This window comes from Lissotriton vulgaris, chromosome 6 (genome assembly GCF_964263255.1).
Source record: "Lissotriton vulgaris chromosome 6, aLisVul1.2, whole genome shotgun sequence".
NCBI lineage: Eukaryota > Metazoa > Chordata > Amphibia > Caudata > Salamandridae > Lissotriton > Lissotriton vulgaris.
The window spans coordinates 1,730,130,412-1,730,157,957 of record NC_141694.1 but is presented as its reverse complement, the minus strand read 5'-3'; the positions used below and the strand labels follow the sequence as shown (position 1 = coordinate 1,730,157,957).

At 43.7% G+C, this 27,546-nt stretch overlaps 1 protein-coding gene across 1 annotated transcript in view; it reads right to left on the bottom strand.

The window, feature by feature from the left end:
- Nucleotides 1-27,546, bottom strand: part of LOC147709382 (calpain-2 catalytic subunit-like) — a 213,799-nt gene that overhangs the window by 92,537 nt on the left and 93,716 nt on the right. Inside the window, exons 3-6 of the mRNA XM_086927965.1 lie at nucleotides 18,829-18,947; nucleotides 10,817-10,950; nucleotides 1,706-1,874; nucleotides 939-1,022 (exon numbers count right to left, since the gene is read on the bottom strand). Of these exons, the coding sequence (XP_086784091.1) occupies nucleotides 939-1,022; nucleotides 1,706-1,874; nucleotides 10,817-10,950; nucleotides 18,829-18,947 (506 nt within the window). The remainder of the gene's footprint in view (nucleotides 1-938; nucleotides 1,023-1,705; nucleotides 1,875-10,816; nucleotides 10,951-18,828; nucleotides 18,948-27,546) is intronic.

Below are 27,546 nucleotides of genomic sequence, written 5' to 3'. Positions count from 1 at the left end.
CCTGCTCTTTGGTATGGGTGTTCCGGCAGGCAGGAATGGACATGTACAGTCCATGAACCAGTTGCCCGCTGCAATCCGGGTCTATGGGCAGCCCTGACTGACTGTGGAAAGAACTCCTCCCATTGGGCAGCCATTTCCAGCGGTTTGACATTCTGATGTGCATTACAGGCACGAGGAGATATCTAGCAGAACTGGTCCAGGGAAGCTAAACTTTACCTCGTCGAAATCTGGCAAAACCTAGATTTCACAGAAGCATGTTTTTCAGAAGCAATCAATAATGAATGACACAGGACAATGAGATGGGAGATCTTAGGTGCTTCAGCAGAAGGGACATGTAGTAGGATTCAGGAGAAAAGTACACTGGATTCTGGCACTCTAAACTATATGAACATATATTTTTATCTGTTATTCGTGGTACAGAATGCACAGGGTATACACTCACACACAACACTGTAAAAAACACAGCATATGAGCCCATCCCTGCCGCTCATCCCACTTACAAGCAAGTAGAATATTGCCATTTTCGAACTTCACAGCGGTGAGATATTTTGTTGTAATTTCTGTGCATTAATGAGGGAGCAGAGCCAGAATGAGCCGACCCCATGAACCCCACAGCGTTCATACTCATCAATTTTAGACACATCTGCATACTTTTAAACAGAAAATAACAAATAATGCAATACATTTTTTTTCACTACAATTTTGAACTAAAGGTGTGTTAAGTAAACAGAGACTTCCCTTTTGAAAAGGTAGGTTTGTACTTGCCCTGGTGGGACACTTCAGCCACTTACCTGAAAGTTGAGATAACTTGCTCTGTGAAGTACTTGACTATTTTTGTGGTCTAGTACAGCAAGTAACCATTCTCATAGACCCCATTAAGAATACGTTATAAGAGGCAGAGCCCTGCATTCTTCTGTTTGCGCTTACAAAGTTCCTACCTCTTCTGCAGCGGTGACGGAGTAGGCGTGGCCCTTCACCAGCTTTTGGTGTGTGACTGCTTCCGTCTCAGCTGCACTGGTGATCTGGAAGTACAAAAACAAAGTGAACGAAACCCCCACTACGTTTTGATAGTCACCTTTCTAAGAGGTTCTAGAGCACACAGTACGTATACGAGATAGGGCTCAACTTAGAACAGGATGGCTTGGGATCCTCTGCCCGTAGGATGCATACGAGGCATAAAAAATATCCTGCTTGGGCCCGTTTTCCTTTACCCACTGCTATCGTTGCAAAGGGTTACTTTGAAACTAAGGCTTTTTAACATAAGGACTTTGACTTGTTGGTTGAACAAGTCCGCATTTACAGTTGTAACCCAGGGCGGTCAAGGTATGTCTCCATTTGCTGCCGGACATTTTACAGTGCTGTTTTCAAGCAGTCTGGACAAAAGGTGTGGGACTTTCTTGAAGGAGTAGAGGAAGTCATTGGTGGATTTAGCCTGCTCTCAGTTCCCGAGATGTAATTCCGTGTTCTCACTTTTTGGTTTCTGTTTATGAGAATTGAGGAGAACCAGAGCAAGACAAGAAATGTAAAACTCGTGATGCTCCAGAGTCCAAATTATAAAGTTTAATGTAATATAATATTTCAATTGACATGTTGGGATTAAGTTACTTAAATCGAAATGGTTCACATGCACAGTAAGTGGACTCTAAGGAACTCTAAGGAACTTGGAGAAAGCTCTTAAAAGAAAAATACCAACAATACAACTCACGTCAATAGAACAGCCCAAGAGGGAGCCAGTCTGCAGGGCCTTCTGGATGATCTTGAAGAGGTTGGGGGGAGCCTTCTGCAGCTCGTACCACTCTGCGAGTCCACCAGTGAAGTCCTCAAACCCTTCAGTTGTTGCTCCTCCTGACAGAGCTTCATAAGATCCATTCAGCCTGCATAAAAAATGATGTGTTAGCAGACACCCTGGATTTGTGCATTGCTTTATTTTTTTAAGCTCTTTTCTGCCTCTTCTGTAACATGAGAAGCAGAGTCTGGTCCATGTTAATGTGTTGAACCCACTTCAGTCTCTAAAGTATCAAGGTTTCATTGTTATTTTTAGGTCTCAGTTAGACCGTGCATGTTGCGTGTGTTGTTTACAATCAGTAAGCTACAGCCTAGGCTCACCATTTGCTCGCTCCAATGTCTCTCTCTTATCCATAGCTTGCATGCATCATGCCTATTCTTGTGTTTAGCCCACCCCTGGAGCTTGGACCAAGTACTTGTGTCCATCCACTGATTCTGCTTTCGGAGCTACTTTTTTTGTCTTTGAGCACAGTACTCAAGAGCTTGTGTTTTCACTCGCTCCGTCTCCTCCCACCTCCCACCTCCCCCATCCCGGTTTCTTCTTTACCTCCGCAGTTCATGCTGTAATGTGTTTCTTTCTTTATCCCCTCCATACCTGCCCATGCTAGTTTTTCTTTATTCCTCACACTTGCTCACGCTCTTTCTGCACAGGAAGCCGAACACCTCTACAAGCGAACCATTCTGTTTCTTGTTTTAATAGCTGCCCCTGTAGATACTCATCATTTAAAGGACACCCAAGAAAAGATCACCGCAGACAAGCTGCTGCTGCCATAGTTTAGCATGAGGAATAGAATAACTTTATTTCTACCCCTCATGCTGATGCAGGTTTGAAATACACATTCTGCCAGAGAGGAAAGCTGTAATAACGCCACTGGCTTCTAAACAGTGTGAAGCAGCCTCTGAGAGAGCATGTCCCTAGCGAGAAACAAACCTGCAGAATGAATCTGCTTCTAGCAACATGTTCCACTAGGAACTAAAAGCTGAAAACAAGCTCTTTTGTTCTTTTATTTTATTTAACTTCAATGGGGAGTTCTACTTCCAAACTGGCGGGGTGGCTTGGGATGCCCTTTTGCACCAGAATTGGCTGTCCTATTTATGTCCAAATATGAGGAGGCCTTTGTATACCAGAACAATCCCTATGCACAATGGATACAAAGTTGGTGTTGATATATTGACTACATTTTTTTCGTCCGGACCGGTACAGAGGAGGACCTCAAAAAATTCCATGAACGGATTAACAATAAAGCACCGACAATTAAATTCAGTATGGACCACTCACGGAACAAAATGCCATTCCTTGACGTAGAGGTATATCCATCAGAAGGCGGTTTAGTCACAACTCTCTACAAGAAGTCAACAGACCGCAATAAGGCACTTCACTTTAAAAGCAATCACCCCCGAAGCCTTAAAGATAATCTCCCATACGGGCAATATTTATGAATCCGACGGAACTGCCAATATAAAGATGAATATCTAAGACACGCAGAAAATTTGACAACGAACGTATTACAACGCGGGTACCCCAAAAAATTACTGAGAAAATCACTGAAGAGAGCGTGGTGGACACCACGCGAATGCCTCCTGGAGAAAAAGACAAAGAAGGAAACCGACAGAATGGTGTTCGTTTCGACATTCTGTCCAGATTCCAACACACTAAAAAAGGTGGTTAAGAAGAACTGGCATTTATTAAAAAATCTGGACGAAGCCTTCTCAAAAGAACCATTATTCGCATTTAAAAAGAACTGCAGTATTGCGAATCAATTAGTAAGAGCGGCACTCCAACAGAATAAAAACTTGAATTTAAGGACAATGTTAGGCTTACCACCGATCCAAGGACATCGAAAATGTGGTACTTGCTCATGTTGTGACAGCACAAAAGAAGGAACCAGATTTGAACACAAAAATATAATTTGGAAACATGAGGCATTCACAAACTGCAAATCACGGTTCGTGGTATACGGGAGCACATGTCCTTGTGATCTAGTGTACATCGGGAAAACCAATCAGGAGGTACGGCTAAGAATACAACAACACAAATCAAGGATCAGGAATAATGTACTCACAGCTCCCCAAGTGAACCATTGGCGTGAAAAGATCATAAAGAAACAGACTTGGTCTGGACAGTGATATCCAAAGTCGATAATGATGGGGAGGCGATTTGGAAGCAAAACTGTCACGAAGAGAAGCCATGCTAATAGTGAAATTCAATTCTGCCATACATGGACTGAATGAGCTTAAAGAGATGTTTAAATTGTGTTAGGAATATGAATGTGATCCACAATGAATATAGAGATCGGGACCTCCCTAGGATGAATCACATGAACTATGATCCTCACAGGGCACAATTCATATAGATTCTTTCACGCACGATAGATACCATACTACATATGTGGCAACCCATTGGAGCCATGTCACCCCCTAAAAAACCGCCAATCAGTTTCACATCTGACATACCACCCGGGTCATAACCGGGTATATATGCTATTAAATTGGAATAGTCCTGGAATGGAATAATGTCCTTCGCTGACCAAACATCAATAAAGAAGAGGTCGGCAGAGAGACTAGCATACAACAATGACCGTTGAGAATTACGGATCCATAGAGATATATAACTCCTAAATTGTGCAAATTCGCAGCATAAGACTACAAATCCCATGATCCTTCGCGGACCCGGAAGCATACATTATCAGGGTTTATATTACGAAAACACCATTGGGAGCTCAGAGAAAGGTCATGCTAACCACCAGGCCAGTCTTTTTATGGAAATAGACGTCACACGGACTTTTATAGCAAAGTAAACAAGTTGCGATGATAAATCAACCTAAAACCCCAAATGTCAAATAAGAAGGACTAATATACCATTAATGCAAACCACAATGCACAACAGTGTTTTTAAATAAGAACACCATGAACATTTAAAGCCAAAAAACCGCGGGAACGCCGAATCATAAAATGGGCTTTTTCGTGTTCAAACTACAACTCCCGTGATCCTTTGTGGACCCGGAAGCTCGTAAGTTTGTGTGCGCGGCGTGTTACAACTAAGAAGAGCACCAGGAGCTCCTTGCCTCGATTGGAATAGGTAAATACCATACATGCCAACATTTCAGGAGAGCAAAGTGGGAGATTTAAAAAAAAAAATCGGGAGAATGGGGCCTTGAATCGGGTTACTAGCATGTATGGGCTTTGGAAGTGTGCTGCTTCAGGATCGGACATTTGAAACGAAAATACACGTTTTTTTTCTTACCTTTCAGAAGCATGGAGCATAAGGCAGGCAGAGAGGGTGATGCAAGTGTTGGGCACTGGCCTGGTTGCTGGCAGTGCATGCACCCCCCACCCCCCTGTGGCAGCCCAGGCTGAAACTGCCCCCCCTCCCCTACTTCACAGGTCTTTAAAAGACGATTCCCTTGTTAATGACGCTTTGTTGGTTTTTCACCCCTTCGAGAGCCCCTGCATAGCCACTCTTTGTTGGAAGAATTAGCACTTTAAACCCCCGAGGAATCGGGTTTTTGCTTGTAGGAATCGGGAGGCGGGAGACTAGCCTTCAAATCGGTAGTCTCACGCCTGAATCGGGAGAGTTGGCATGTCTGAAATACTCACCGATTTGCAAAAGAACAACTATGATTTGGCACCAAGTAAAGAAGATACCAGTATAATAGATGCCCGCTTGGTGTTTTTTCAGGCAGGAGCACGTGACTTGTATACACACCAGCCTGAGCCTGCGAGGCAGGTAAAAGCGATCATAAAAACCCTGTTGACCAAACACGTTATTTTTTAGAGGACAAGAGAACTTACACAAATGGTTTTTTCCTTCCATAGAGCCAGGCAGCCCACGGGGTATTTGGCCAACTAGAGCACATATAAAAGTAAGTTCACTTGAGCAAAGTTTTAGATAGAGTATGGGAGTGGAGTACATGATTTTTAATGTGACTCTTTGCATATGCCTTTTTCACAATTAGAATGGATTGTACGTCGGGGGCAATCTATTGACTACCACCACAAGAGCTCTGAAAAGCAGAGGTAAGATGAGGAAGCTAGTAGTGATGGAGGTAACAGCTCGTACATACAAAAAAGAGATAAATCTTCTAAAGAAAGGTTTTTCCTTCTTTCACAGATTTTGGTCCTGATGAGAACTCCTTAACAGCGCGAGTTCGAAACGCGTATACTACCAATGCCATAAGGATATAAGAAGTGATAGATAATTGATATATAATAGGCTTCTTTGAAAAAAACATACATTGATGGTTGTTCTGTGAATAATATAATTCCAGTGTATATTTATGAGTATATGTTGTCTGTGGTTGTATGAGAGGTGTATGACTGAATGATGTTTTGAAATGTATACAATGTCTTGTAAATTGTTGTTATGATTAATGTAATTTTTGTGTACATAAGGTCTTAAAAATGCAAATTTGGTGAAGTAAGAAACCAAATCTATGAACTAAAAATCATTGGTTAAAATAAAGTGATTTAAATCAAAACATAGATGTGAGTGCAAAACATATTGTTCAATTCAGATGTTTTGAGATAATTGTTATGTCCAATTGAATAGCAGTACTGGCACCTCTTTTTGTTTATTAGTAGCTTGTGGCTAAGCTGTGCTGTTGGGAGCCCAGACCCAGTGGTGGTTTTTTGTAGTTCAAAAGTCAGCAGCTCTGTAATGACCCATCTTCTCCCAGCCAAAAACAGCGAGGGCTTCTAGGCACTAAGTCTGAGCACAGGCAGCGCTCACCACTGCAAGGGAAAACAAACCCGAGGGAGCGTTTTACACAAGCACCAGTTACAAAACACAGGGGCGCATTCATATTGTGAACAAGGGAAGGTGAAGTGATTTGCCTGGAATCACAGTGTGCTGAGCCGATGACGGGACTCAAGACTGATTGCCTAATTTTAAAGTCAGCAGCTCTGTAATGACCCATCCTGTCCCAGCCAATAACATCGAGGGCTTCTAGGCACTGAGTCGCACAGGCAGCGCTCACCACAGCAAGAGAAAACAAGTTTCAGCTAAATGAAACCAGCTGAGGAATGAAAGCACACGGACTCGTCTGATGTCCGTGCCGATGTCCCGCCTATGTCGGAAGAATGGGTTAAATTACAACAAGCTCTCGGCATTGCACAAAGGCAGCCGCTGGTTTATAATTGCATTGCGCTTTCACTTTAAGTGAAAGCGTGATGCAAAAATAAACATGCAGCTGCCTTTGCCAAAGCCGAATGAGAACAATAAAGTGTGTAGCGGCTAATTGGGAGACACTGTCTCCCGCCGCCAGTAAAAGAACTCTGGACCATGCCACTTAATTCCACTCCACACCATGTCATATAATTCCACACAATTCCCACCACATATTTCAACGCCATACAGTTCTACACCACACAACATAGTATACTCAACATACCACTCAACACCATATAATTCAACTCCACATAATTACACTCTACTCCATAATTACACACCACATAAATCCACGCCACATAGCAACACTGCACATAAAAACACTCCACCCCATGTTGCATAATTCAACCCGGCATAATTTTGTTCAAAGCCACACAAGTCCACACCACATAATTCAAATCCACACAATTTCCTTCCACACCACATAATTCCACCCCACAACACAATTCCACTACAAATCACATACATCCAATCCACACCACAGAATTACACATCATGCCACATAATTCACCAACACACCACATAATTCCCTCCAGTACACACCACTCTAGAAAATTCATTCCTTGACACCAACGCACTATACATAATTCCATTACACTAAACACCATATAATCACTATCCACATAAGTCCACTGTACTCCATACCACCTAATACCACTACACATACCTCCACTTAATGCCAAACCATTCCATGCCGCAGAATTCCAAAAACCATTCCACTCCAACCCACATGATTTCACTTCATACCATACCACATAATTGCAATCTGCACAATAGAAATCATGCCACATAATTCCACTCCACTACATGAGATTCAATGCCACACAGTGCCACTCTGTTAATCCACACCATGCAACATGACAGCCAACATAATTTGATTCCGCACCATGCCACATACATCCACTCCACTCCATAACACAGGGCTAAAAGACATTGAAATGGACAACGCCAATAGCTCTCGAAGTGCTGAGGCTTATTGGCTTTGCCAATGCTGGTTATGTTTTGATAGCTGTACATCTATTGGTCACTTACAAGAGTATAGCCTTCTCTTCCCTCCATCCACCCCATAAAGAATTTTTTTGTATTTCTTTACCGTCTGTGAAAATCATTACTGGAAACAAAAGAAAAGCAGCTTAGCAGCAGGTCCGTCCTGCAGGTCGCCTTCTATCACTAACCGGTGGCCACCTCGTGCCTTCTTGTGACATTATCAGAAACTGTCCGTGATCAAGAACATCTGATTCTAGGAGCCTGAGAATGTGTAATGTAAATACGGTGCTCATGTAAAGCGCTCCAATACCTTCGGGTCGAGTTCGCTCTATATAAATATGCAAAAAAATAAATAGAAGAAATGGTAATATCTCCAGTGAGGTGTTACTTGTAAAGCGCAAGCCGCGCCAAAAGGCAGCGGGCGCTGTACAGGGGCAAAGGCAAATGTGCAGTGGAGAAGTGTGGCTCAATGGTTAGGTGGAGAAGTGAGGCTCAATGGTTAGAGCGGCAGACCCTGATGCAGAGGTCTAGCTTGGGACCAGGGTTCAATTCCCCGCCTCGGCGCGTCTTGGGGTCAAAAATTCCACGGGCCTGATAATTCTCGCCTCGGTGCCTATTCCAATCATGGAGTCCCACTCTGCAACTCTGGGCAATAGCTTGCTTAATCTCCACAACGGCCCCCACAACGCTAAGGATGCCTGGCCTCCACCTTGGGGGTGCCCAGGAGTGGACGCCTCACAGGGAAAGCCAGGACGGGTTCCACAGCGGTATTCGTACAAGCGCCTTGAGACCCTTGCGGGTGAGGAGTACACGATACAAGTATCAAATTACATCTTTTTTTTACATTTACAGAGGAGTGATTTTAGAGCTGGCTGTTTTTAGGGAGGAGAAGAGTACGGTTACTGAAACGTGGGGCGAGGAGTCCTGCTCGGCCCTATATTCAGGTCCTTAGCTTTGCAGACTAAAACGCTATTTTACTTAATCTTGCATTCCTGAGAGTGTTTGCAGGATTTTGTGCATTTTGCTTTTGTGTAGTGTGTACTGGGAACGGAATCGCTTACAGGTGTCTCGGAGTTTGGACTGTGAACGGGTGTGTATGGGGCCACGATTAAAACCTCAAGAGTTGAGGCTGAAGGCAGTGCAAGTTTCTCACAATGCCCTACCGTGGGTCACAAAGGTGTTCAGAATCCACGCTCATCTATCTATCCTTGGCCTCTGCAGCGCGCACAGAGCAATGGTCATATGGGCCAATTGCTATTCCATGAAGTTTATGAAGCAGCCATGCAGGTGTTGACCTATCGACAGGGAGAAAGGAAACCATGTTGTGTGTGGAGTTATGTAGTGAAATGAGAAAGATGTAAAGTAGTACATGCAGGAGAGAGGGAAAAACAGGCCCGAAGAGGAAAGCGACGAGGTTTGTGATATAGAGATGAAGATAGCAGAAAGATGTGGAGAGAAAAAAAAGGCAGCAATGTTTAACGAGCGGCTGCAGAGGAAAGAGATGTGAAGGGGAGAAACAGAGCGATGGGACACTCTGAACACCCCTGAGCCTGTCACAGACTTTAGTAGTGTTTAATTCAGTCATATTTTCAGAACCGAAGCATTTTCAATTCTACTTATTGACAGTTTTACTCTTACCGACGAGACGTTGACAGGAGGAGTGCTGCTTTTACAGATTCCTCCGTGGTCCCGGACGCATCCGCCCGTCGGACCACTTTCTATACCCAGCTCTCTACATACGTTTTACCCGGTTCCGGGTTGGAATTATCACCGGACCTCCGATACCATTATGACGCTCTATAAGCCCTGAAGAGTCATAGGCCCTGTCCTTTGACGAAACACGTGTCGGCTGGCGTTTGTCTATTTAAGATCATCCACATGCATAAAAATCTGAAAGATTTACATCCGGTGTCGACTACATTTACTTATTACTTTATGTACTGTAGATAACTATATGTGTGCCCAGGTTTTGTGTCTCATTGTATAAGTCAGGGCCCTGCTCCTGATTGTTTTAGGGGCTTTGGGTTTTCCCCTTTCCTGGCAGCATCATACCCTTGAACGACCTCCTTTTACTCAGTTACCCTTATTAGCTACCTGTGTGAGCGCCAATAGCCTGTCACACCAAACCCTGCACAGTAACCAGACTTTAGTAGTGTTTAATTCAGTCATATTTTCAGAACCGAAGCATTTTTAATTCTACTTATTGACGACAAAATCTTGCAGGTTCTTATTTATCTGATGCTGCTAATAAGCACTGGCAAAGCCAATAGGGTTGGCTTTAAGTTGCATGCCTGTTACTGTATGATATGCCTGTATTAGGTGATAGAAAATTCATAGAGAGGAACCAAAATACTGACTGGGTAGTATGACATGGGAAGCATAGGATGTTAGTTTATGCGTTAAAGCCGCACCCTCAATTATTTAGGCCACACCACTTGAAAGGGAAAGCTAGTTCCGCTTGGTAGGCAATGCCCCTTATAGAGACCCCCACTTTTTCCATCTAACTTGAAGCCTTGCATGCTGCTATCTTTTTTTTTTTTTTAAATTGAAAGGTTTCTTTAATGTTTTTGCTTCAGTTTGTTCCTCGTACTATTTTACTAAACTATCTGCAAAGTCATGGCAAATTTCCGTATTACTAATGAAAAGGTGGTTTTAAAAAGATTAGCAAAATTGGTTTGCAAACTGTCGAAATAACACTAAGGCTACAAAATGTACCCCAAAATGATACACACATGAAAACTATTTTTAAAAATGGACATTGTAAAGAAAACTGTGGGTAAAGTGAAAGTCATCCTCACAAACAGTGTGGAATACAAAAGTGGAGAAGCAATGAACTCTTTAAAGCCTTGCAGGCCTCTTGGGTACCAGCTTACTTACTTGGCATATGCCTTCTCCATCAGGGCACTCCAGAACTCGTTACCCTCCTTGGAATGAACGAAGACCAGTTCTCCATCCTTGGTGGGCAGCCTGTCGTCGATGACCACGTCCACCCACTCGCCGTACTGCCAAAACTGAGAGGATGAGGAAAAGGTTATTTAAAAGGAACCATGCTCCAGCTGCGAACAAGGGATGTTACACAAATACACCTTGACAGTGGGGCATGCTAGAATGATTGGTAGAGACACTGAATAGTTGTTCGTATAAAAAAAAAAAACTTGTTTGCAAATGCCATGTACTGTCACTGCTCATTTACATATTGGCAGTTTTCTGTAGTGCAGACTAGACAGAGGGTCAGAGTGCATTACAATATGCAAAGTTCCAGTAATAGGGTATAAGACCCTTTAGTTATAAGACCCATAATTTGTACTCCAAGTTAGGCATTTTTCTTTTTACATTTCTGCTGTACTTATCCATCTTTGTCTTCTGCTCTTTTCATCTGTGTGTATTCATGATTCATGTTTATTTTGTGAAAAAATGAAGTTAGAACTGTAGGTCTGCATTCATTTACAAATAACGGGGCATTTATAGTTGGATGACCGACATGTTATAATCCTATAACTCCCAATAAAGGATGCATCCATAATCCGCAAACATGAGCACTGTAGCACATACACCTGCACATCTGCAGCTGTTTACACTTTATCAGGAAACCTCCCTTTTCAGGTCTGAAGCTGCCAAGACCTTTTGATTCTACTATAATTATATGTATAATATTCTTACTAATAAGGGTTTTCAGCCAGCCCTCTTCATCTATTGGTCTGTTACTGTGCCATTCACGTTTTTCTTCTGCTCACTATAGCATTTAGCAAGGGAAAGTGGGTCAGCCCACTCCAGCCATTGGCCAACTTCACTGTCAGTGACAGCATTATGCCCTTTCACAAGGAGCACATCCACATACAAAGTAGTTCTCTAATGTGTCAGGTACTATTATGGCAATGTGTGCTTTCTGAGAACAAAAAACATGTTTGCTTTTAGCCAATATTGTTTTAGACTGATGAGAGCTGCTTCCCCAATAATAAACTTTTGCAAAAACATGACAAAGAAAAAACACTAACCAAGCAAAAGGCTGGCAGACAACACCAGACCTATTGGTATTGCCAATATTTGTTTTAACTCTTACCTGTTAATCTCCACAGTTACTGGCCTGGCCGTCATGAGATTCGCTCAGAGAAAGTTCTATTTTCCATTTCATCTATATTTTTAAATGCAGACTGGTAAAGAGACGGTTTTTAGTCAATATTTATCTGTAATAATGGTGAACACTGAAACTGGTCCTTCAGCCACATGACTGGAATTGGAATGTTGTCATAAGTCCCTAAAGGTGGAAAGAGGCAAAGGTGCTCCAAGAGAAATTGCTTTCTCAGCTCGGGTATGCCTTATTCAGCTTATGTTTTTACATGGAATGTGCTATGCACCCGAAAGGGTGAGGAGCATGAAAGGAACTCCTCAGTCAACCGTTCTAGGTGTCATACATAGTGGAAGAGGTGTGGCGCAGCGGCCAGGGAGCCTGATTCCAGACCATGGAGTTCAAGGTTCGATCCCCGGCGCCATCGGCAGGTTAGCCCAACATTATGTGACTCTGGGCCATAGCTCGCTTAATCTTCCAGACGACCCCCCAGCGCTGGGACACCTCTCCGGAGGTAGCTGTGCACTTTACAAATACTACTATTTCAAATACTGGTATACACTGATGGGTGATTTCTTCTATGCAATCTGCAGGTGTGAGCAGATTTAGAGGGACTGGGCTGGGATCACACACGTACAGTCTGAGGTATGGGCTAAAACAGTGAGTTGTCTTCCAAAACAGCCCTACTTGGGCTGACTGAAGATCTGGAATATGCGAGGATATTTAGAATGCTGATCAATATCAGGATGATACCGGCCAAGAGGTATAGGCAAGGCACTGGAGATCGCCCGAAGACCCCACAAGGGCTGGAAGGCTGTGAAGGAAGGATAGGCGCTCCAAACCATTCTGCCCATGGCCGTCTATGAAAGCCTCCAAAGATTTGTGCGGACCTTGTTCAAATGGTCCTAAGAAATTATCTATCTAGATACATTTTTGGACACAGAATATGCTACAATCTTACCCATCACAAATCCTCTTTGTGGACTCTAATATTGACTTCCATAGCTACGGCCAATGGTTAATAGATGCACAGTGTGATATGGCATGCCATGTTTTTATGTTAAAAACAAATGAACTGGTTAAAAAATAACATGGAAAGTGGGGGTCTTCATCATAGAGTAGACATAGCAATAGAAAACGAGGGGTAGCCTGCCATATACAATATGCAAAACACTTAACATAAAATTGTTTGAAACCATTTTCTGGGTGGAGTGAATTAATGCGTTCCAAGAGCTTGAGCAGATGCGGAGTTCCTTAGACCAATGAGTTTGTGTGTACCTACAGGTTTAAATTCTTGTCCAGCGGCGACTATTACTCTATCATCCACCAACATCATAGAGGTGCTTATAGAGTCAAGTCACAGCTACGATTAGCGCTCACAACAAGAACTGTACTGTCGCAGCAACTTGATTTTGGTTCGTGAGTAGTGGGGCGGGTTGGGGGAGGGGAGAGAAGGCTAAAAGGAGGGAATCACTCAGGAATTGCCCATCATTCGCTTCTGAGCTTGACGTACCCATTTATACTTCCGATGGATAGGTTAATACGGCAACAAAACGTAATAAAAAGTATTCAAACCGAAATTCTGGTCAAGAACAAAGCTTAGTGATTTGATACAGTCCACACGAGTAAGCTGGCATGCCAGCAAAGAGTACAAGCTGAGCCAAGTTAGGACTAGGACAATGCAATAAGGTGGGGTGGGGGGCAGGATCCAAAATAACTCTGTTTTAAGAGGATGAGTTTGAGGAGGTGTATCATTATCTAGGACTGGATTTATTTATTTATTTATTTATATTCTTATAGCGCGCCTGAATCAGCCCCGCAGGGGTATCTCCGCGCGTAGCTTCTGAATGGGTCGAAAGAACTTATTGAGGGGAAGACAGTGAGGTAGGCAGAAAAAAATTAATCTTGGGTGAATAGGTATGTTTTTAGTTTTTTCCTAAAAGAAAAGAGATTAGAGACACGTCTCAACTGTGGTGGGAGGGAGTTCCATAGCAGGGGGCCTTTGAGAGAGGGTGCTCGGCCACCCTGTCTCGCTCTGGTAACTTTGGGTACATGCATCAACATGGTGTTGCTGGAGCGCAAGGCACGTCCAGGAGAGTAGGGGATAAAAATGTCATGGGAAACGCTATTAATATTTATAGGGAAGGAAAAGTTCAGCCTCATAGTGGTATGCAATATTTGAGTGTTTATGGAAACACAATGGACCCGTGTGGGACACCTTCTCAGAGCACTGGGGGGTTGGAAAGAGTTGGGTAGTTTTGCTTGGCAGCACCTGTTCCGAAGGTTAAAAGAAAATAAACCGAGGACAGCTTCCTCTGTTTAATATTCTGAAAGATAGAATTAGGCCAGAGTGGAGTGATCGAAACTCAGCCGATGGATCAAGGAACCACCTTTACCTAGAATGTGAAGTGCATTGTGAGCTAGCTTTAGAAATGTGTTTGTGATGCATTGGGATCTTACGTCAGATTGAAGCCCACCAATGAGCAGGTTTTCAGGACATTTGCGATATGTCGCTTTCAGACTGTGCACACATGGTTAGATCATCAGGATCCCTGCCTCCTCCTTTTATTAAGGGGGGGGGGGCATATGCCCTATTTTAGCCAGTCTGGAACAAAGTCTGTGACAGAGAGACACACAGCATACAAAGAGTAGACCCTGGGGTAGCCCCCCCCTTAGCCACTAGACTTGTTGTGAGTGTATCTTTTATCAGCTCACAGAACAGTCGACGGGTGCTTGGAGCGGGGGGGGTGGGGTTGGGGGTGGGTTGGAGTGGGGGGTCCATACAATGCGAGTGTTGGCTTTTGCCTAGTTGCATGTTTAAACTGCACTTTGGGACGTGGCCAGTCTCTCATTTTAAGCAACTTATCTTCCAATAGAAGACAGAACAATGTTTTGTTTTGCTTTTTTTAAACTAGGGAGTAATTCTGATGATTTTAAACAAAATCCAATAGTAAATCTGGAAATTATTAGCTGAGGAAGCTGATGTTTTGCATTAAACAGCAAGAATGGTTTCATACATATTTTAGCATCCAAAAGGGGGGGCGTTTGTAAACTTTACATCTTTTTCTCTTTTTGTTTTATTTATGTGATTTCAGTGAATAGATGTGGGCTGCCTTTTAGAGACTGGATGGCTTTTGGCAGATGGCGCATCTGTTTTTTTCTATATTGTCTCTGGTTTGGTGAAAGGAATTCCAGCTATGCTTCTACATTTCTCTTGCCAACTGCGTTTTGCGTTGCTGGCAGTACGGGATCTTATGTTTATTTAATGACGGTGTGTGGCCTCTTGGCTTACAATGTGGTTCTCGAGTAGATTCCATCGAGCAAATTTTGGATGTCGTTAAATTCAACAAATTCCTTTTAAGCAGTAACACACCACTGACTTGGTCTAATAGAGCTTTGCACAAGATTCCAATGTTGTACACATTTTAAACACTTCATTAATCAAATTCAAATTCAAATTCAAAAGATAGCTTTATTCGGTATTTGGCAAACACCATATAAGCAGACACAAAAAAATACAATAAAAACACAACTTTTGACACTTGGATTAAAAAGGGAAATCACTGCAACAAACTCTTCTTCGTTACACTTGGCAATCAAGTAACCTAATATTGAAAGCCATAAAATCATTTCATAAAAACATTTGGTACAAAAGATAAATTCCTAGGATTTATTAAGAAGGTTGAGGTAAATATAACATATTTATGTATTATGTGGTGTTATTAGGCACAGAATAATACTCCAACAAACCCTCAGCCTTCTAGTCATTTCTCATGGTTCCTCTACATTTTATAATGAATGACAAGAATTTTATCACCACTACAATAGTGAGCTCATCTTGGAGCAAGTACAATCTATGAAGGGCAGTCTTACAGCTTCTCAAACCCCACAGTTTTAATAGTGGCAGCAAGTGTTTTTTCCTCCCCCACTGATAATACTTACAGAAAAGAATACAATGTATATTGGACTGGGTGGCTACTCCGTCACACGGACATTTCATCAGTTTCCCAGACCAATCATTTGGGGCAGGGAACGTTATTAGCCTAAAGAAAGAATCCGTCCTCAATCGTGCTAAAAGCATTCTATGATAGCATGAAAAATTTGGCCCCAAATAAGGATGAAGGCCATGATCATGGAGGATCTGGCGATGGGCTATGATGGTAGGCTTATTCCCATCTAGATGATATCTCCTCTCCTCCAGTAGGTCAAGGCATGTCTCTTTTAATACCTTTTTTGACACTTGGGCACATGAGGTTGGGTTCGAGAACAATTCTGGTTGGCCGATAGAATTCAGAAATTTTTTAACATAGGCCAGCCATGGCTGTTTGGCGCCGTTAGCTTGCTGCAGGCAATCATGGATTACTTCCCTATTGAAAGTCGTGTCCTCGCATGTCCAAATCTTGTGCCACAACATGACTGGTGCTAACTTTATCAGATCACTAATGTAGGATCTGTCAAGTTCATTGTGGCATATAGTTAATCTATCTTTGGGCTGATCTGCTTAACCAGTATCAATTAAACACAATTTTAGAAAGTGCCGGACCGTTTGCAAGCGCCACATGACAGTAAGCTTCTTTCACGGTTGGTACCAAATGTTTTTGCTTACTCAGATTTAGCGTTACGCTCTACGTTTTACTCCATCTAGACAGATGCTCCCACTCCTGCATTCTTCTACTCTTAATACTATTTACTCCTAATCATACTCCCAGTCATACTTTTAATCCTATGTACACCTACTCTTACTTATTCCTACACTTGCTCCTACCGACTACTGCATGTAGTCATACATGCACTGCTACTATTACATTTATTTATGCCTAGGCGCATCATGCTTACTCTACACTTACTAATACTTTTACATACTATCACTTAGTTCTACACTTACTTCGTCTCTTACACTTACCCCCACAATTATTCCTACGTATGCCTACTAGTACTCATACTTAAACATATACTTCCTTTTAATTACTCCCACTCTTACTCTCCACATATTCCTAATCGTACACCTACTTCTACTCCGCTGTACATCGGATCTTACTCCCACATACTTTTACTCCTCCTTTTACACTTACTCCTCGGCTTATTCCTACTGTTACTTCCAGGTACTCCTACTCTCACTCTTATACTTACTTTTACTGACTCCTCATTGGTCCTGCCAGTGCTGCCAAGAACAGTTCAAACACACATACTAACCATCACACTCTAAAGTGTGACAATGCAAACTATTCCAGGCTCACAACCTATAAGAACGGCTTGGGTGGCAGATATTAGTCATTTAAATGTATATTTAATTAATAAAGAACTTTTGATGCGCTCATCTCAAAATAAGACAAACAGCGCCACCGTGTGACCGACTGTTGTAAGTACCGCTGATGGCAATTAAGTGCTGGTGCCAAACAATGGAAACCACCGGGTCAGATTAAACTGTTTATGTGTAGCCTCCCTTAATGCCTCACTTCACACACACTGAGCAAGGAGTACATAGAGGTGCCCGCAATGATTCGATGAATTGCGCCTTATCGTGTGTTTTGTATTCAGCGCTATGGTGCGTGTGAGAACATGTATTTTTTTGGGGTGGGTTTCACTTTGTTTGCCCTTCATCTCATTGTTTCCGTTCTTGTTCTCCCCATCTGTCTGAAAGCAGTTTGTCGTCCGATGTCTTCCCCCCCTTGTTAGCATGTCTTACAATCTTTCCACGGTCGCTATTCCCTCTTCCTCTTATTGTCCAATACTAACTTTCCGTTTAGCAGCAGCGGACGTCATCGCCTTATTTTGGAGGCGGGGGGAGTCAGGATATCAGACACGAGGACAAGCATTGCCCAAAGTTAATATTTGCCTAGTCAGCAGTGGCTCCCTAAGACATCAAAGTGGAGAGCAGCCACGTGTCCGTTTCTCTGCATCGACTCCAGCCCTGCCCGGCCCTGGCTGCATCTGCACGAAACAGAACATCCCTGAACACCCCGCACCCCTCTGCAGCCCTCACTCACAGGATTCACGCAATAACCACTCCACGCTGTTACTTTAGCGTAAAAGGCCATTAGGACAGGGTTGACAACCAATTCAATACAACACAAATAAACTGTTAACAATCCCCCTTTCAATTCTTCCACCCATCATCCACTCCCATACTCCACTTACTCAACTCCCAATTCACGCCGACCTCTTCACTTATATCATATCATTCACTTCCACCCTTTCATTCAACCTCCTCCAACATCTACCGTCCTCACACTCCTGTCTGCCACACCCCCATCCTGCACCTGTATCCCCCTCCCGGGAAGGGTGATTCTGCCCATCATGGACTCCCCACCACCCAAGTACTGCCACACAACCCCCACAACCAGTCCTAAACATGGCACGCTTAACAACAAAACACCCCCTCTCCACTCCTAAACTGTAGGGCGGGAGGGTGGTCAAACTTTTCCTTATCCTAACTCTGCTGGTGCAGGGACAGGAAGAGGAAGGACTTCCTCCCCTGTCCCCTTATATAAACTAGCCCTAGCCCCCACCCCTAATCCCACCCCTACTCCAACTACACCCTGTCCTAACTATCGCACGAACACCCCAGGGGAAGACTGATCTGCCGACCTCACTTCCCCTGGGGACCGCATTCACGTCAGACCCCTCAAGGCACAGGACTAGAGATTTCAAGTCTGCATAATGCCGAGGTCGCCTTTAGCTCTTTACACAAATGTTAAAATGTTCCAAAAACTGTCCCTCCTATTGAGCGGCAGGTGGCGCTGTTCACCCGCGCAAATCTGCTCTGTAAGTGACAAGAGGGTATTTGCATTGATAGTCTACGGAATACATAAGTTGTCCGTACCTGGAAGTGGAAGATACCCGCATAGCCCTCCGTGAAGCTCTGATTTGGTGGAACGACGCGGGTCAGGATCTGTTCGTTCAGGGTGAGGGAGGCGATGGCAGCCAGGAGCCAGCAGTCACCTAGAAAGAAACCCACAGCAGTGTTAGTTTTTCTTGGCACAATGAAACGGACATGACGCATGATTCACAATTTTATCCGGCAAGATAAACCCTCGCAGGCCACGAGTTCGAATCTGGCCTAGACCAACAACACAGCTTTGCACCCTGTTAGTGTTGGTAAATTGATAGTTTGGGACAACCCACACTTCAGGGCAGACAGGCTGCTGGATTTTCTACCGTAGAAAGTGTCATATGTGCCTAAACTGATCTCATTGGTAAGGGCAGGTGTATGATTTGGGGAATTAAAGTGCACAAAAACATAGATGGAGACCTGCAGGAAATGGCTATACTGACAAGAAAATACTGGCAAAGCCAACAGCTATGTCCTTAAGTGTGCAATGTGTTTTATTTTCTTTACATCTCAATGCAAAGTGAAAACCAATTTAGTAACAATATATTTAAAAAATATGAAAATAAAGTAGTGGTCCAGGAACACTAGTCTTGGCGTTGAAGTGCACTCATTTTCAGGTGACTGTGTAGATCAGGCGAAAGCCGTCACTCAAAGTGCAAGAGATACAATAGATGAAGTAAGCTCTTCCCCATCCTGTATGTAGCGGAGGGTGGAGCAAAATGCGAATGACACTTCAACAGACCAGTTGGCTAAAAGTTCTTACTGATAGGTTACCTATGTATATGCATATGTCTGGTTTTTGATATGATTTACTGGGGAAACTTGGGACTGGCATGACGGCTAAAGCTGTATCTAAGCCCACACATGAAAATGCGCAGAAAAGTTTTTAAATGATCTTCATGCAGTGGTTTGCAAAGGGTCCAACAATCCGAGTCAAGTTTGCAAGCAAAAGGTAGAACCAATTTTTTTCAGGTTTCGTGGTCGACAGTAAGCAAATAGAACATAGACCACATGTACAGAAGTGTTGTTCAAATCACAGGTTTAGAGTTTGCACAGCATCTGCGCACAAAGCATACTAATCCGACACAGCTGAAATTATTGCAGCAGACTTTGTGAGAGAAAAAACCTTTTGTACGTCTGGCCCATATGCCCCTGCCCCCCCACCATGCGAGTTATGCAACTGGAGTGACTGTTGAAGACAAACATGTCCACAGTGCATACTTTACAGTGGATAACATGAGCTCGATGTCCTATTTATGACTGAAACTTGGACGCAGGCGGAGTGTGAGGTTGACCTTGGTTGGGCTTGTCCGCCAGGATATAAAATTCACCATCAACCTAGAGAAAAGGGGAAAGTTGGGGGAGTTAGAATAATCTATAAAGATACGTGGGTGATTGGAACCATTGACATTGACAGGGTCAATAGTTTGGAACTCTGTGGCATTTCTTTAAAAAATTAGGCTGGTCTTATATGCACTGGGATTGTTTGCTACAGGCCTCCTGGGGCGTTCTGTATCTCACAGCAGCAATTACTATTGGACACCCTTTCTAACATGGCAACTACTCACAATAAACGTATAGTTTATGGGGACTTTAATTTATGGTTGAATGGACCACTGGATACTGGCCTCAATAATCTTACTCACTCTTGCGAAGGGCTCGGCCTTTTTTAGCATTTTTTCTCAGCCACGCATAAAGCCGGACACGCACTTGACCTAATTTTCTCAGGCCCTCTCCTTTTACAGATAGGTAATATTCTTCCTATGGATTGGACGGACCACTCTTTGGTCACATTTTTTGTGAGAACGTCTACTGTCCAGTATCAGGCACCTCGATCCAATATTGACTATGTTAGTAGGAATTGTAAGGCTCTTGCCTGTGCAAGAAGTCTTGGCTCGGTGTTCAGGGTGGGAGGCTGTTTTTCTGTAAACCGACTAGTCGAGGAGAATTATGACTATTTGTTCTGTAATTACTTCGACCTTGGATCTTCAGGCCCCGCTAGAAAAACATAGTTGCAAGGGTAAGCCCTCTGCTCCTTGGTTTACTGATTTCTTAAAGAACTTGAAATTAGCAAGTAAACAGGCAGAGAGGAAATGGAGGCGAGGATATAAGGAGGCAGATACATTTTTGTGGAAATAAAAAATTGCGGAATATAAAACCGAGATCAGAAGCTCTAAGGCACAATACTTCTCTCAGTTAATATGTAAAAGTTCCAATAGCACTAGAAGTATCTTTACCATTCTGAACAGCTTTACTAAACCAGAGTGTTCTGGGAAGGTGATAACTCCCTCTCAGGTACTCTGTGAGAACCTGGCGGGATTCTTTCTAGAGAAGATCCAGCGGATCATTGAAGACCTTAAAGATGGGCTAACAGATGCTGGGATTCGCTCAGTCTTTAACTACCGGTGTGGTTCCCACCAAATGGAAACAAGCCTTGGTGTCTCCTCTGCTGAAAAAACCATCCTTAGACCCGGAATGTGAAAAAAACTATAGGCCTATTTCTTTGCTACCTGTCCCCTCAAAAATTGTAGAATGCACTGTTAGCACTGCTCTCTCTGCATATTTGGAACAAGGTACTGGAGGAGGAACAATTCGGTTTTCGGCCTACGCACGGGAGCGAGTCAGCACTGGCGACGGTCATGGACGAGCTTCGGAAGCAGATGGACAGGGGTCAGGCAGTGGCATTGGTCCAGCTTGACCTGTCCTGACCTTGTCTCCTGCTGGATAGACTGAGCCGGGTCGGAGTGAGGGGTCGCGCCCTACAGTGGTTCCCCTCCTTTCTGCAAGACAGACAGCAGGCGGGGTCTCTTCCCCCTTTTCAGTCTGTTTTTTCTGAGATACAGCATGGTGTGCCTCAGGGCTCAGCGATCAGCCCTACTTTATTTATTGTTTATCTAAGACCTTTAATTGATGTTATTAAAGCACACAATATTAGCATAGTAAATTATACAGAGGATACCCAGATGATCCTTTCTATGGAGGGTGAGAATGCGACCTCTGGGGAGGTATTTCATGAGTGCCTTCGGGATACAGCCTCCTAGTTACGAAAAAACTCATTGCAATTTCATGCCGGCAAGGCAGAGGCGATTTACTTTGCAGCATCTAAGATATCACCCCCCCTATCCTGACAATTTCTGGCCTCCGGAAACGCCAATGACAATACTGCCAGTGCAAACAGCTCGGAACCTGGGCTTTATATTTGACAGTAGACTTACGTTAGAAGCTCAGGTAATTAAGACGACGGCTTCTTGTTTTTCAATAATCCAGTCTCTTCGAAAAAAAAATCCTTTACTCCCTTTTCAGGCTCGGGCTCAAGTTGCACGAAGTACAATACTTAGCAGACTTGATTACTGCAATGCCCTTCTGCTAAACTCTCCGGAATTTGTACTGGATAAACTGCAGAGAATCCAGTCAGCAGCTGCCAAACTAGTACTGGGTCTTCCTAGAAGAGCCTCGGCATCTGCAGCCTTAGCAACACTCCATTGGCTTCCCTTGTGACAGAGCGTACAATTTAAATCTCTGTCTGGTTTTTAAAGCTCTTCACGAGATTGGTCCTCTATCCCTGCGTAAAAAATTAGACTGGTACACCCCTTCTAGAAGTCTTCGCTCCTCCTCTGCAAGGCTGGTGAGGATACCTAAATTTAGAAGAGTCAAAATGGGAGGTAGACTGTTTGAAGTGGCTGCGGCCAAGCTCTGGAATAGTTTGCCCTGTGAAATCAGACAAATTCAGGAGCTTCTCCCTTTCAGAAAAGCCATTAAGACCTGGCTATTTCCTACATTCTAGTTGCCGCCACACTGTACACACTCCCATTCCTTGAGCTGTTCAGCGCCAGGATGCCTGTCAGGCGATAGTGCGCTTTAGAAGTTCCATAAAATAAAATAAAATAAATAAAATACTTACCAATCTTGCAATAAATACACTGGTGCTCTTATTTAGCTGCTAATTAGCGCCATGCATGTTTGACATCTTTGATTAGCCAGCAGCATGTTGTATCCTGGGGCTTGTAGTTTTGCTTTTCACATTTTTTTTATTTTTGCAGATTTATATAGCGAAAACTCGACCATAAAGTATTGGAGTTCTTTATGTGAGCATTAGTTACATCGCCAAGATCAGATTCTTTTTTGTTTTTTTTATGTATGGGGAGATTAACTGATTTGCCCAGAATCACAGGATGTTTATCTAATGCAGAGAACCTGATTCCCCAGTTTCAAACTTGGCAGCTCTGGCCGTAAGGCCACATCCGCTATAGCCTCAAAACGTCCAGCATGCATGATAAACACCACGACTGGCTGAAGAAATCACATATGGAAGGGGAGTTCCAGGCAGCAATAACTTTGGCGAGTAAGTAGCGTGGATCCCACACTCATCATTGTTTATACCTCTTAGCAGATTCTGCCAATGACTGCATCTCTCAATACCACTTTTCAGGTTAGTTTTGGGAAGAAATTTGAAGCCGGCATGCGGCTGCCACATAACTAAAGTGGTGGTGGTGGAAGAAGGGGGGGGGTGCATGGGTATTAGGCGAATGAAAAATAGTACATGTCAAGGCCGGACACCTCAGCGCTCTTCTCCGGCTCTCCTCCTGGCATTCACTGGGGCACAGGCTCCCCACCCAATCCTGGGACTACTCTCATGCTATACCTAGTATGAAAGAAGCACCAGGATTGGTCTGAGTGGCCTGGTTTACCGTTCAAAAAGTGCCGGATTGGAGAAACCCAAGTGCGCATGTCTGCCCGACCTAAGAGGGCTGACCAAACCAACATGTGCATTTTACAGTGCCCATCACTGCTCCCCCTGCTATAGTCCGGTCCCGCCCCGCCCTACGCTGATATCGGGTCAGTAGTCAGCGGCGATTAAAAGGAGGATATGGTGTTATCTTTTGCTGATTGACTTTGACAAGTGGGGCGACGCTCCTCTGCCATTACAAAGGAGCCACCCAAGAGGCGTAATGAAAATTGAGGGGGCAAGGTACGAGGAGGGCCCCCCCCCCCCCTGGACTCTATCAGGAGCTCTCCGGCCGAAGTGCTGTGCTGAGGGGCCCCCTGGAGCTTGGGGGCCCACCCGCAACGCAGGGGCTGCGGGGGCCTGCATTATGCCCCAGAGCCGCCCCTGGAATCCATGCTGGAGTCGGGAGGTTCACCAGCTCTGCATGTTGAATGTTTCACTAACACTAACACCATCCCTGACAGGGCTGAACTGAGAAGCAGAAGCAAATCTGTCAAAAAGGTTAAACCCTGCTACTGTCCACTCTTTCTTCCTCCCTCCACCCTCCCGTCCTACAGCATCTGTTGTGACTGCTGTAATTAATATGGGGGTGCTGAAAAAAGGGTCAGTCATGCCTTTGCCTTTAAAACCCGTCCTTCAATGGCTTCAGCCCCCTGGGGAAATGCCAGATAGAATAACTACTATCTGACCACACAAGCCCAGATTCTGACCTTCACGTCAGACACATGGTACACACAAGCTTAACCGAGAGCACCTTCTTTAAAAGGTGGGGCTGTACCTGGAGTTTCAGATGTCTGACAGCTCTGGCACGTGCTAACAGCACTTGTGTAATCACAAAGACAAGAAAGACGAGGGGATTTCCCAGTTGTACAGTAAGTTGTAGAAAACAATCCCGTCCATCTGGACTGCTCACAGGTTTGGTGGCATTTCTGATGTTTGTCGTGTTACAGACATTCGTTACCCTGAGGGGTCACATTCAGAATCCTCCCTCTCTACGGCAGAACTTCGATAAATTAAATAACAAAACAAAGTGGTCCCATGAATACGGTGGAGACCCTTCATGACAAGGTACGGTGCCAGGTCAGATTACCAGAAAGTCTGTTCATCCCGGGCTGTTTCAGGGGAACGGAAGTACCAACACCAGTCTGAACGACTAGGCGATTGTGTTCAGGACTGAGGGGTTGTGTTCAGGACTGAGGGATTGTGTTCAGGACTGAGGGATTGTGTTCAGGACTGAGGGATTGTGTTCAGGACTGAGGGATTGTGTTCAGGACTGAGGGATTGTGTTCAGGACTGAGGGATTGTGTTCAGGACTGAGGGATTGTGTTCAGAACACTGTTGACTCTGAATATTTATTCTAACATTTGGGAACTCAGCAAAACTCGGCCGACTCAGAGGATCACGCCTGCCCCTCACCCGCTTTTCATATCCTCTCCGTCTGCCGGCACCACGTGTGAAGCCGCAGCCCCCACCCCACTCAGGTAAGTTTAGAAAGGCTGCCTCAAACTGACCATTCTATATGCCAGTGCACCCCGAAGGCGGCACAGGGTGGCACTGATCCCTACCTACCCCTTCGGTTGATGAGCCTGTATCGCCTTAGTGAGGGAAGCCTGCTCCACCACTCAGTGACCGCCACTAATAACACTGTAGAATTCCTGCAGCGAGTTTCAGGGCAAAAACACCTGCCCACTGTCCACGCCGGGTCAAGTTCAGACCTTTCTCCCAACATGTCGCCCTAGCTGCAACCCTGGTGGTTCTGCTGGAACCCCAGACTGCGCTAGCAGGAGGGCATCTGGTACTTCCAGGACAGCAGTCAAGCAGAGTGCATCACTTCCTCCTAGGGGCACAGGGTGGGATATTCATTTTAAAACTCAGGTCTACAAGCTTCACTAGATAGTTGCCCATGACCGAGGCATCCAAGCCTACTGCAGATAAAACTGGTTTGTCTCAGGACTCAAAAAGATAAATCCCTCGCAAAGGTAAGATGATGTTACTTGCGTCTATTTATGGCAGTAAAACAAATGGGTTTGCATTCCCTAAATTTGCACTGAAAAAGTTAGAAAATCAGCATCCTAATTCAAGATTATACTATTTGATATCTAACGTCTTTCCTATACCTGTCCACATTATCGATTATCTCAAACCCCCCCTTTTTCCCCCTTTTTTCTTATTCTTATGTTTATTCAATTCTTTATGTATTTATTCACATATATTCTATTTTTTAACAAATAGTATTTATCTTATATATATATATATATATATATATATATATATATATATATATATATATATATATATATATATATATTTCTGCTTATCATGTATTTATTTCTCTACTATGAATTGTTACACGTTGAATGCTATTATCATTATTGTTCCGGTGATGAATTTTTATAAAAATGCTAACAAAAAAAATTACAAAACAAAAAAACAAAAACAATTATTCACCAACTATTGACCTCTAATGATATTCTTGAATACCGGAGTAGCGTGCTACTCTCTGTATAGCGCTTCAAAGCCTCGTCAGAAGTAGTAAGCGCTATATAAATACAATTTACGATTTCAATTTTACCAGCCATTATTAACCCTGGGACTCCATTGTCTTCAATGGAGCTGCCAACATTCCAATGATCTAATAAAAGTTCATATCCAGATCTGTCCTTTGACAGCTTTGGGCTTTTGAAGAGAGCTGTAAATTAAAATTCTGGCAATTCTAATGTTTTGAGGTTACCAGTGATGAGCATATGAGCTCAAAATCCATACAGATTGCATATCCTTTGATGAAGATGATCAACTTGACTAGGACCCCAAGCAGAAAGTTACGGGAAAAAAAATCCTGGTGGTTAGTCTGAAAATCTAACATGGCGCTGGACTTATTTTGGAAACCCCTGTCATACGTCTTGCAGTGAGGTGTATAGGGGTGATATGTGCCAGGGTGGTCCAACACTGGCCTATGCAGGGGATGGGGCAGGTTTTCTGGATGTCCACTGAAGGTATTTTACACACAATTAACCTGATTCTGGGTTGCCTGCATTATGCCCAAGAGAGTCCATATTCTCAGAAAATAACTAGCAAACATTAAAGGTGAACAGCAATCATGACTTGTCCTAAAAAATATGCTTCTGGGCCTACGCTGGAGAGCCCAAGTCTAAATGGAAGTCAATCTCTTAAGCAGTTTTCCTAAAAACGTACACTCCAGACAAACCTAAACAAAGACACATTTTTTCAACTGGGAGTAGCACATTATATATTGGCGCACACGTACACCAGTTCAACTCTGGTTCATTTTAAGTTAAACTACAGCAGAAACTGATAATACAGTGGGGCCCAAACCATGGCAGAAAACCGCCACCCAACAGGGCCTCCATCCTGGCAACCTTGAAGTCCAGTTGAATGCATAATGTCTCTTTTCTGTAGGTATTATAATTTTATAGAAGGTCCTCTCATTCCCGCCTGCTTCGGGTTGGTTGGATGCGCTTGCTTCATTGGTGTAGTAGCTAGTTTAATGAATACCCAATGTGTATGGTGGAAACCTAGTGAGTTATATCCATATTTTCTTCTAGCCCTGAGGAAGTCCTGTGATTATATCCCCCAGTGCCGAAACGGGTGCTGGCTGGTGGTATTTCTGATGAAGATCATTAAAGTTTGATAGACTGAAGATGTCATCTGATTGTTTTTGATACCCGAGGATATGTATCCTAAACATATGTGATCTGTGTGTGTACACTTTTTAATATAAACCTAAACAACAACGGCACAATACACTCTACAGGTGAAGAAAAACCTTCAGCTCACAGGCCTTTAATTTGTAATTCTTCAAGGTGAGAGTATGGGGCTGTGAAGAGGGGAGGGGCGGCACTGTGGAGTACTCTTGCCTTACAGACCCTCCCCCCCTCCCCCACTCCTCCACAACATTTTCCACCCTCACCCATCACACTTCCAAGGTGTGTTTGCAGTTTAAACTCGCCCACACCTAGTCCAGT